Below are 12,581 nucleotides of genomic sequence, written 5' to 3'. Positions count from 1 at the left end.
GTACAATATTCAAATTTGGTGTCACGATGCAAAAATATTGAAATATCGATATATCGTATTGTTTAATGCGATGATACAGTATCGATATCGCGAGTTGTTGTATCGATATACCAGAAAATACTCTTGGCGATATATTTACGTGACCATTAATAAATACACAGACACAAACATTTTAATCATCAAAACAGTGAAAATGTCAAATGTGTCACATAAATGAGTTTCCTTCCTCTGAACAAGCAACAAAACTGTAGCGCTGTAACTAAATCATTTAGTAAAATACAGTGAACCCTCGTTTATCGCGGGGGATACGTTCCAAAAATAACCCGCAATAGGTGAAATCCGCGAAGTAGTCAGCTTTATTTTTTACTGTGATTTTACAATGCAATACTGAACTGCAGAATGAAACAAAAAATAAAACCTCTTTTCAGGCCCAACATGTGTTAAAGAAATAGAAATATTAACGTTTTCTTACAAATAACTATAATAGTTTAAAGAACGGTGTTGTAAAACAATATTTTTATATAGTAATGAATACAAGGTAGGAAACATTGTCACTCGCGTATTTCACAGTCCCTCCAGCTGCGCCTCTTCGTCCTGACTCCGTTGCGCTGTAGCGTCTTTTTCTACTGAAGGCTGCGCAGGGGTCTTTCTCCGAGAGAAGAACATCGTTATGGGTAGTTGTTGGCACTCTTTCTTTTTCTGAGCAAGAAGATTTTTATAAACGGACATCCAGAACGTTTCTCTGACATTGTGGGTTTTGTCACGGAGAAAAATTGCAAACGTAAATTTGGCAGAATGTACAGAAACGAAAACTGTTGGCATGGGTGTAATGAAAAACCAATATAAACCTTTTTCACTTCTAGACAACAGTAACGCCCCTAAGCCAATCAGGATTCACTGTAAAAAATAAAGCACTGTAAAAAATTCCGCGAAGCAGCGAGGCCGCGATAGGTGAAGCGCGATATAGCGAGGGATCACTGTATACCAAAAAATACTCTTGGCGATATATCGTTACAGCAGCCCACGATATCAATACTGTATCATTACATTAAATGATACGATATATCGATATTTCAGTATTTTTGCACACCTTTATACAGCTATCAGCTTTAAATCTCCAGTACAGGTCGTTGTTTTGGTTGTTTTGATCGATCTACTGCCTAAAAAATACATAGAAATCTCATTTTAAGAATTTAATACAAAGAGATAAAGGCACAACAGGCTAGACTACACAGCTCACTTAAAGATTTGTGGTTAAAAAAAAAAAAAAAAGGACTGTGGGTGAGCTTGTAGTAAATTTTAGGAAAACCCTCAAGACTGGCCTTACATAACAGCCCAAAAATATCAGCAGAGCTTATCGGCCGTCGGCTGGATTCTAAACAATAGAGAATCAGCACCGGCCAAGAAAAATCCCATATCTGTCAATCTCGACCCAAAATGTTTTCTTTGCAAATTGCTAATGTTGTAGTCTTAGATATTAGAAAAAAAGAACATATGATTTAAAGCCACACGTTTAGCCAAAAGTCGATTTTTGTTTGTTTATTGCACAAAAAAACATGCATCTTCAGAAGGGTATCCTGCTTGTTTCCATGGATAATATTGGTTTTAAATTTCTATTTCCATATAATAATGCAGGTCAAGCGCCACCTCCAGAAAGTTACGTACTGTAGCTTTAGTAATAATTCCAATTTTTTAATATATTAGCAGAGTTTAGGCTGATATAGGACCTACATATCAAGGTAATGAAACCTTTTACCTCATTAATCTTGAGGGACAGTACCAAAGTCACTAAATTCTTCACCCAAACGCTGAGATTTTCTTTGACATGCACAACAGCAGGAAAATGAACTCACGAAATGCACTTAACATCTCATTAAAGAACCATTGACTTTCTGTCACAAGCTCAAAAGCGGTAAGGGGTAAGGGCCTGCAACTTAATGAGGTGCCATGCCAAGTTTTCTGCAAAATAAACTCATAAACAAGATCAAATGGCGTGTATTGTAGGTCTGGAAAATCTGCAACACGGCTCCTAATAGTTTTCTAATGTAGCTTTAATGATCCCTGTAGGTTTGCGACAGCGAGGAGACTCGTGAACAATAGAGGGAAGTGAGTTCATTCTGTTACAGCACATGTAGGTCACCGCCGCGTAAACATTAACACGGAGAGCCATTCCAGCTGTTTTTTAGGCTAATTGTTTATCCAGGCGTTTTAGCTTTGTGACACTGAGCTTGCTAAACTATAAAATGTAATTGCTGCACTGACGTAATACGAGTTATGACAATGGAAAGAAATATGCAATAAGATGGCAAACTGATCACAAAATTACAGATTATGGGCTGATTCGTGTGTTAGCCTGTTACAGTTATTAGTCTGCTACAGTAATTATCTCATTTTGCGACTAACCCAATAGTATGGCAAAATAATTTAACATTTTGAAAGGTAAGAGAGATTAAAATACAGCTTAGAGATATGTAGGTTAGACAGGTCATAACAACGATAAGGAAAAAACACTATTTTTTTTAAGAGATATGCTTTTCCCTACTCAAAATAATGGTAGTTTCTTCAAAGGAACTGTTCAATTCTAGTCAGACTGGCGCCACCTAGTGCCTCCGCTCAATTTCATTTCTCTCCAGCGACTAGGTCAGGAATCAGAGCAGCACCGGCCAATCAGCAAAGAGCTCTGAAGCCATGACTGGGTCCCTTTTTTTGGTACAGCACAACAGTAAACAAAGCGGACGAGACGGATGTAGACGAAGACAGACATTCTGTGTTGGCAAAGATTCCCGAGATCGAGGATTTAAAGCCGGAACAAAGAGAATGTTTGGTGAATTTTATCAAGGGGAAAGACGTTATTGCCCTTCTTCCTACGGGATTAGTCAGCGGCGGATTACATATGGCACAACCAAATAGCAGCGATTGGTTAAATAAAAATAAAAAAACGCCTACCATTGAGCGAACGAATCCTAATTCTGTGAGGTCAGACAGTGAAGAAGTGAAACCGGCTGATGAATCGGGCTAGTTAAGGCCGCCACACACATTAGGATTTTTCGGTCTTAAACGATTTTTAAATGTGCACACCACAGACATGAAGAGAATCTTATGAGACTTCAAATTTCCAATCGCAAAGACTGCAGCAGGATATGACTGCGGACCACAGGCTATAAAGTTTTGAGCACGATCGCGTCTGCTGTTTCCTGTCTAGAGTAAAAAGACTCGCTTTGAGGGTCTCAAGTGTTCAAAAGATCAGAGCACTGCACTTCTAGCTTAGATACAAGTCAAAACTGTGTGTTACCTTCGCCAAGGAGGTTATGTTTTTGCCGGCGTTTGTCTGTTTGTTTGTTTGTTTGTTTGTCTGTTAGCAACATAACTCAAAAAGTTATGGACCGATTTTGATGAAATTTTCAGGATTTGTTGGAAATGTGAAAAGGAAGAACTGATTTCATTTTGGGGGTGATCCAGAAGAAATCCTGGATTCTGGATCACTTTGAAATTTTAGTTAACATTGTGGTAAATGAGGCCAAAAACTTTGTTTCTCAATATCTCGGTTAATTATTGACCAAACCCCATGAAATTTGACTCAGGGATGGACAGTGGGATCCTCTTTCATCTTCCAAATTGAAAGATACGAGACAAATATTTATGGAAAACACAATTAATATGAGGGGGACTGTAGTCCTTGGAGGAGGTCTGCGCTCTCTGAGTGCTTTTCTAGTTATTTGTGAAATGTGGAGCAATACTTCAGATACGGGATTTTTAAAGCATAAAAGATTGGCAAGAGTACAAAGGAAGTAGAGTCACTATTGCAAATCTGCAGCTTCACCTCGATCCGTGCGCTGTGTGGACGTAAACAGACACGCGTGAGGAACTACTCTGGCCTTTTTACTTTTATAGAACGCTTCAAACTGGATTAACAGCGCGGTTTTGTGGACTCTGTGTTATTATTTGCGGAGGACAATTTCTATGGATAATGTGGATGAGATGCTGCACTTTAAATTTACCACTTTACGAGAGCTGAATAATAAAGTCTTCATATTATTTTCTCTATATCCGCTACAGTTTGTATGTTGTGCCTCGGTCTGTGACTCTTCTGCCCTGATGCTCTGTTTTATCGGCTGTTACCGTAGCGCTACTGACCTTTTACTGTTACGATCTGACAGAGCAGCTCAGAGTCACACTGACTCCACACACACGAGGAGCACAGCAGCTTCAAAACCGCGCACGAAGACAAGGTCACGGCTCCTCGAACACGGGGAGAAGCAAATCGCAGCCAAAATCGAGGCAAATTCTCCTGTAATGTATGGCGGCCTTAGGTAAGAATTAAAATAAGAAAGCAGTCTCTCATTTAGGTTGCCAGTTTCAATGCTCAAATCCAGCTGGCTTAAACCTAAAAGGACTCTCTCTGATCCGAATGGTCACTACCTAAACCCCAGCTCCTGCAGCCGAACCGTGGATCAGTGGTAGTTCTCTGAAGCTTAGTGAGTGAATTCTGGAAGATTCTCAGCTTTCACATGAGAAAAAAACGTGCAAGTGTCCTCTATTAGGCACTGGCAACCCACATACAGTTGTGTTGCAGTACCTTTTTCTAAAAACAGTACGAGCGAATGCAGGCTTTATACAGTTTGTTTAGTATTAGCGTGTGGTCGTTTGTAGTTCTGAAAATAGATGAAGACCATTTGAAATCTTTCCACAAAAACCAAAATATCTTATGGATGTGATTTTGCTCTAATCTGTATCAAAACTTCAAAGAGCATCTAGTTTTAATGTGCTGATACAATAGCTATATCGTTGGCTGCTGTATCGATATGTCGTCAAGAGTATTTTTAGGTATATTTTACTAAATTAAGTTGTGTAAGAGCTACAATTGTGTTGACATTTTCACAGTTTTTCATATCAATTTAGTGGACTTAGTAGACTTTTAGTATCACAGCCATGATTTAGCCTTTGTTTTTCACTGACTCCTATCGAACTGAAGTTGAAATATATCGTACTGAAGCATATTCAGTCAAAAGTGCACCCTGCAAAAGCTCAAATCTAGCCAAAAATGACTTGAATTAAAGGTTGTATAGAAGATTTTTCCAAGGAAAGAGAAATGCAGCGACTGTTTGTCCATTTTCAATTGTCGCGCTTCGCTCCTCTTCCCCTTCTCTTCTTCTTTCAGCTATGTCAAAAACAGACTTTCTTTTCTGGCGAACTGGTCGTGAATTTTTGTCTGCCGTCACAACAAACTTTGCGTGAGAAGAAGCTACAGTTCGAAAAAGACGCTAAGAACCGCTGTGTTGGTTGAGTAAACAGCATCAGTGCATGAGGTAAACGTAAACCACATAATCCCTAGCGCGTCGGCAACTCAGTGACGCTAGAAACGTAGGGAGTTTGATTGACAACCCAACAGCCAATAGAAAAAGAGGTAGCGTTGTTTTCTGTTGGCTGATGTTTATCTGCCCCCATCACATCCACAGTTGATGGATTTTCATTCTTTTTTTTTTTTTTTGGTCATCATAATTACAAGGCTGCTGCATCTCTATAATTTTATTTTGAACTTTCATCGACAATTTGAAACAAAAAAAAAATCCTCCATACAACCTTTAAGAAAGTTTGATCCTGATTTGAGTAAATTTCACTTTCACACAAGTAAAATGATCTACCAATGGAACAAGACTTTGTACTACTGAAAATAAATCTTGCTCCACTTAAGATTAGAAAAATAACAACTATTTGCGCTTAAAATAAGAAACAAAATCAAATGTTGCTTGAATTAATAAAAACACACTTATTACACTGGTAGATATTTTGACTTGTCAAGTTGAAATAAGTTGAAATAAAGTAAAATGTTCTTATTGTAAGTCTTTTTAACTTATCTTGATATCGTTTTTTGCAGTGCTCTGTATCGAAAAATGTATCATATCGTGGCCTATGTATCGAGGTGATGAGAGATATCGTATCGGCAACTTATATGATATCATTGGCTGCTGTATCGATATATTGTCAAGAGTATTTTTAGGTATATTTTAGGTATATTTTACTAAAATATTTTGTGTAAGAGCTGTAGTTGTGTTGAAATTTTCACAGTTTTGAGTAAAATGGGTGTTTTTCATCTTAACGTTGCACAAACTTAGTGGATTTTTAGTATCACAGCCACGATTTAGCCTTTATTTTTCACTAAACCGTATCACAGGGGTGTCAAACTCAAATTGACAGAGGGCCAAAATTAAAAACTGGGACTAAATAAATATTTACTGAAAATTTTCAACAACATCTGCATGTTTTTTCTTCTTTCGAGATATGTGATGTTAAAGCTTTTCTTATTAAAATAAATGTTTAATAATAGTTTTGCTTAAACACTGAATCCAGAACAAGCATGATATAAAATAATAACCAAATAAAAAAAAAAATAATGTCTCTATAGTTTATCTGTAGCCGGCGGGCAGCTCTAATATTCGATATGATCTCGCGGGCCAAATATAATTATATCACGGGCCAAATTTGTCCTCCGGGCCTGAGTTTGACATGTCTGCCGTATCGAATCGATGTGACATATATCATATCGAATCGTATTGAATCGAAAGCTCACTGTGTCGAAAAGCGTATCGTATCGGCAACTTCTTAATTACTCCCGACCCTAGCTGCTGTTTGTTTTTTTGTTTTTTTAAAGACAACCCTGAAACAATCAACCAATCATTACATTCAAATTGATTACTCTGGGTTTTGATAGTGTTGCCTCTTTACAAGCTCGCAATATGGAGGACCCAGATATGTCTACCACTCTGTTAATGTCATTGATTCACACATTACATTACTGATAACCTTGGATCTCCCAGTTCTTTGCCCTTGGGCCTAATGCACCCACCAGTCAATATACACTAACAGCAGGCCACAGCTATAACCTAATGTCATAAGAGATAGAGAGAGAGACGGCAAAGCGAACTGTACAGTAAACCTTGGACTTGTAAACTACATTTACTGAAGAAGTCTGTTATTGTCTCGCCGTTAAGTAACCTGGTGTTTATGAAGCCGTAGTTACAAAGCGGTGAGCAGGTTAATGAGCTTTCAAGTGTTTCCCCACGGCCTTTGCAATCTTCAGGGTGGTTTGTCAACGTGCATTCCTCTTGGACAGATGTTCAAACTTGTGGAATTTCTTGTTTGTTTGCAGAATATTTTGGTTAATCAAGTCAAATAAACATGCAAAATCGTGCAAGATTTACACAAAAAGCATCTCTGCCCTTTGCAAAGCCTCATATTCTAACATCTAGCTTGTTCAAACTTTGGATCATGAACTAGTTTTTCTTGTCTTCCAGGTAAATTGGCCCATGTTATTGTTATTGTATATTTATTGTCCTATTGATGATCTAAGCTTGAATAAAGGTCTGGTGTAACAGATTACATGTACTAGAGTTACATAATCAGAGTACAAATTATGAGTAACTGTATTCAGTCTAAAATTCATGTCTAAACAAGGACTAAACTAGGACTAAAACCAGAACTAAAGCAGGACTAAATCAGGTCTAAACCAGGAATAAATCAGGACTAAACCAGGTTTAAACCAGGTCTAAACTAGGACTAAACCAGGTCTAAACAGTATGACACTAACAGTAGGGTGGACATACTCATATAAATTTCTCATTTCTCATATAAAAATCATTTCTCTATCAATCATATTTTTAATTTGGTTAAGTAAAGACTGGACTTTTTATTGTCTTAAAGCAGACAAAACAAAACATCTTATGTTCAGATCCTCGTCTTTGCTTCTTTACAGCAAACAAAAGTCTGTTCATGGAGACTTGGGCTCAGCCAATTTGAAGAGAACAAACATGAATTTTCAGGATGCGGTTGGTACAATCATGTCGTTTTAAAAAGTACAACAACATCAAGTAATCCAAAGTATTCAGATTACGTTACTCACTTTAAGTAATTTAATGGATTACGTTACAAACTACATTTTGAGGTATGTAATTTGTAATCTGTAGGGGAATACATTTTAAAAGTCACCTTCCCAACACTGGTCCTGGACTATGGTGCAGTCCATGGCTCTTAAACAGTCCCCCACCTTGTCTGTGTTTTGATTTGTGGCCCCTGAACCGGAACTAAGCGTCTACTGTAGCAGAGTGGTTATCCTAGCTCCTACTGCTCAATAACGTGGTTGATAATTACACTCTTGGTCTCTCTGAGTTTGCATGTCCTGCCTGGGTTAGACTTAGATTTAGACAAACTTTACTGACCCACAACAAGAGGAATTATTATTATTATTACACAGTAGCTCACACATCACAATACATTATAATAACTAGGGCTGGGTATCATTCAGAAGTTGCCGATACGATACATATCTCAATACAGCGAGCTTTCGATTCAGTACAATATATTTCAAATCGATTCGATATTGTTCAATAAACCATTTCCTGTGCAATGTTAATCATCAAAACAGTGAAAATGTCAAATGTGTTGCATAAAATTATAGTGCTGTAACAAAATAATTTAGTAAAATATATCAAAAAATACTCTTGGCGATATATCAATACAGCAGCCCACTATATCAATACTGTATCATCACATTAAACGATACGATATTTTGATATTTTTGCCCACCTCTAATAATAACAAAGAAAAACAATATAAATGTTAATAATACATTTAAAATATGTAGCAAAAATAGCAAGAGCCTGGTGTCAAAGAGGTTATCCTGTGCATGTACTCCCTAAATTCCAAAAATATTGAAATACCAATATATCGTATCAATGAATGTGATGACACAGTATCAATATCGTGGGCTGCTGTATCAATCTATCGCCAAGACTATATTTTACTTATAATAATTATTTTGTGTAAGAGCTGCAATTGCGTTGATATTTTCACTGTTTTAAGTAAAATGGGTGTTTTTTTATATTAACTTTGCACAAATTTAGTGGATTTAGTAGATTTTTAGTATCACAGCTATGATTTAGTATTTGTTTTTTTACTCAACCGTATCAAACCGATTTGAAATATATCATATCGAATCGTACTGAATCGAAAGTGCACGTGGCAAAAGCTAAAATCTCGTCCTTAATCCAAGTTAAATGACTTTAATTAAGAAAGTTTGATCATGATTTGAGTAAATTTCACTTGACAAGTCAAATTATCCACCAGTGGAACAGGACTTTTTGTACTTAAAATATGAAAAAACATCTTGCTCCACTTAAGATTAGAAAAACAACAACGCCTTGCACTTAAAATAAACAAAATCAAATGTTGCTTGAATTAAGAAAAACACATTTATTCCATTGGTAGATAATGTGACTTGTCAAGATGAATCTACTCAAATGTTCTTAATTTAAGTCTTTTTAACTTATCTAGATGTTGTTTTTTCCAGGCCACTGTATCAAAAAATGTATTGTATCGTGGCCTGTGTACAGTGTTGGGAAGGTGACTTTTAAAATGTATTCCCCTACAGATTACAGATTACATATCCCAAAATGTAGTTTGTAACGTAATCCATTAAATTACTTTAGGTGAGTAACATAATCTGAATAGTTTGGATTACTTGATTTGCTGTAGAGAAGCAAAGACGAGGAAATCGTAACATCAGAAGTTTTATCTGCTAAAAAAAAATGAAAAGCCCAGACTTTACTTCAACAAATTTAAAATATTATTGATTGAAGAGGAGGAGACATGGTCCACGCAGCATGATTTAGTCCTGCTTTAGTCCTGGTTTTAGTCCTGGTTTAATCCTAGTTTAGTCTTGGTTTAGACCTGGTTTAGACCTGGTTTAGTCCTGGTTTAGACCTGGTTTAGTCCTGGTTTAGTCCTGGTTTTAGTCCTGGTTTAGACCTGGTTTAATCCTAGTTTAGTCTGGTTTAGTCCTGGTTTAGTCCTGGTTTAGACCTGGTTTAGTCCTGGTTTAGACCTGGTTTTAGACCTGGTTTAGTTTAGTCCTGGTTTAGACCTGGTTTAGTCCTGGTTTAGACCTGGTTTTAGACCTGGTTTAGTCCTGGTTTAGACCTGGTTTAGACCTGGTTTAGACCTGGTTTTAGTCCTGGTTTAGACCTGGTTTAGTCCTGGTTTAGTCCTGGTTTAGTCCTGGTTTAGTCCTGGTTTAGACCTGGTTTAGACCTGGTTTAGTCCTGGTTTTAGTCCTGGTTTAGACCTGGTTTAGACCTGGTTTAGACCTGGTTTAGTCCTGGTTTACTGGTTTACCTGGTTTAGTCCTGGTTTAAGTCCTGGTTTAGTCTGGTTTAGTCCTGGTTTAGTCCTGGTTTAGTCCTGGTTTTAGTCCTGGTTTAGACCTGGTTTAGTCCTGGTTTAGTCCTGGTTTAGTCCTGGTTTAGTCCTTGGTTTAGACCTGGTTTAAGTCCTGGTTTAGTCCTGGTTTAGTCCTGGTTTAGTCCTAGTTTAGTTTAGTCCTGGTTTAGTCCTGGTTTTAGTCCTGGTTTTAGACCTGGTTTAGTCTGGTTTAGTCCTGGTTTAGTCCTGGTTTAGTCCTGGTTTAGTCCTGGTTTTAGTCCTGGTTTAGACCTGGTTTAGTGTCCGGCAATGAGTGTAATTACCAATTTAAAAAAAAAAAAGGAATATAGCCCCAAATGTGAAAACAGGAAAATCCCTCTGTGTAATCCATTTATTTCAACAAAGTAACTGTAATCCAATTCCCACTCACTGAAACAGTAACTGTAACCGAATACAGTTACTCATCATTTGTACTCTGATTACGTAACTCTGGTACATGTAATCTGTTACTCCTGTGTATCAAGGTGATGAGACACTCGGCCCTGGTGAGGATGTTGTTGTTCTCAGTCTCCTCCATGTGTTCTTGTGGCAGAGTGGTTAGCCTGACTGGAGGGTTGAACCGCAGATCCTCCGAGTGCGTTCACCTTCCATCCTCTCCCCATCTAATATTATGATCTAATTTGCAGAGTACCGCGTCCATACTCACTTTGAGGTAGTCGTTTTCAGACCGGAGCTCCTCTATCTCCCGCGCGTACTCCTCGTGCACGCTGTCCATGAGCTCCTCGGTCAGGTCAGAGAAGGCCAGGGACGTGGAGGCAGGGAACCGGCTCTCGAACGAGGTCAGGGACTTCTCATCACCGGGAGAGACGCTTCCTTCCCCGGCCTCGACCCCCAGCAGCGAGAGCCGGTCCTTATTATCCCCCGCCTCCCCCGTGATGGACGCGGGGATGTTCCTCATGTTCCCCGCGGATGTCACGGACCGGTAGCTGCTGCTGCTTCTGTCCGCTGTAGCCGCGTCCCTGAGCGGCTTGTGCTCTCCCTCCGCCCCGCCGCGACTGCTCCGGGACTCGGTGTCGCTGCTGAACGCGTCCGTGGATAGTTTGTTTTCATCCGAGGGGCAGTCGGACAACTCGGAGCTGCTATCAGTCGGGGAAAGCTTTTCGGGAGCGCAGCCAGAGTCCTTGGACAAGTCTTCAGACCCGGTGCTCGCGTCCGACACCTTCCTCCGGGTGTTTTTAGCCCCCTTCCCCGCGGAGCTCTTCCCAGTGGACGAATGCTTCCCGGCCGCTTTCCCAGCTCCATCCTTCCCGCTACCGACGCTTCCCACGGGGCTCCTCCGGGAAACTCGGCTCCCCAAATGGATCCCGCCGGGTTTGACGCTCAGAGTCGGGGTCCCTATCCCTCCCCGGATCTTCGTGAACGACCAGCCGGGCACATCCTTGGGGCGCGCCGGCGAAGGAGCGCGGTTCACCCCTTTCTTCTTCCCCGGGGCGTCGTGCTTCGCCTGGCCGCCCTCGGAGCTCTCTGTCCCGCCGCCGCTGTCCATCTTCACCCGCTGCTGGAGCTGCTGCTGGAGCCTCCGTTCCTTGGGCGAGGCGAAGAAGAGGTGAGCGGGGGAGCTGTGCACATCAACCTCCTTTGTTTTGGTCATTCATTCATTTTAAAACGAGCTAAAAATGCGATGAAATGTTTCCTCTCCGCGGAGATAAACAAAAGAGGAAGAACAGGCGACCGCTCCACGATGTGTTGCTGCAGTTTAGCTCCAGGAAGCGCGCAGGAAAACGCCGAAATGCAGTCGAATTCCGAATGAAAACGCAAGTACTGGCTAAATATTCCGGTTTGTTGTGGTAAATCCAGTGCGTTTCGATCCAGGTTTGCAGGGAGTTGCAGGAGAAGTAAAGCGACCGGCGTGCGCGGAGCTGTCTGTGGGGAGAAGGAGAGGTGGCGATCGGGTTTGGGCAGCTCTCTCTCTCCGCCCTGATAACGGATCATCTCTGGAGCGGAGCCCGGGCTGGAGGAGAGAGAGAGAGAGACACAGAGAGCGGGCACAGGAACAGGTCTCCGCGGCTCTCCAGCGCTCCCTGTGGCGGCAGTGGAACAACGTGGTGGTGGTGGTGGTGGTGATGGTGGTGGTGGTATGTATGTATGTATGGGAGAAGTGCAGATGGCAAAACAAAGACAAGCTGCAAGCAATGGAGTGAGTAAGTGGATTTTGGGTTAAAATGCACCGTGCGTTCTGTTCCGTCTGTATGCAAAACTGAAAATAAAAAAATATATATAAAAAAAAACAGCTCTGTGTTGCATGCCAAAGTAGAACAAAATGATCTTGAGAAGTGCGAGGAAGCTTTATGTCACATTTTACATCTGGGTCTGGTCAAGTGGTAACG

At 40.2% G+C, this 12,581-nt stretch overlaps 1 protein-coding gene across 2 annotated transcripts in view; it reads right to left on the bottom strand.

Annotated features, from left to right (window-relative positions):
* soga1 (suppressor of glucose, autophagy associated 1) overlaps nt 1–12,199 on the bottom strand; it is a 257,223-nt gene extending 245,024 nt beyond the window's left edge. For both annotated transcript variants that reach the window (XM_055166396.1, XM_055166397.1), the window contains exon 1: nt 10,901–12,199. In XM_055166396.1, the coding sequence (XP_055022371.1) occupies nt 10,901–11,845 (945 nt within the window). In that variant the 5' untranslated portion in view covers nt 11,846–12,199. The remainder of the gene's footprint in view (nt 1–10,900) is intronic.
* Between the last annotated feature and the right edge of the window lie 382 nt (nt 12,200–12,581).

The sequence above is a fragment of the Boleophthalmus pectinirostris genome, unplaced genomic scaffold, assembly GCF_026225935.1.
Source record: "Boleophthalmus pectinirostris isolate CB_2022bp ecotype Guang Dong unplaced genomic scaffold, ASM2622593v1 HiC_scaffold_8, whole genome shotgun sequence".
NCBI classification, from domain to species: domain Eukaryota; kingdom Metazoa; phylum Chordata; class Actinopteri; order Gobiiformes; family Gobiidae; genus Boleophthalmus; species Boleophthalmus pectinirostris.
This window is presented reverse-complemented; position numbering and strand designations above follow the sequence as displayed.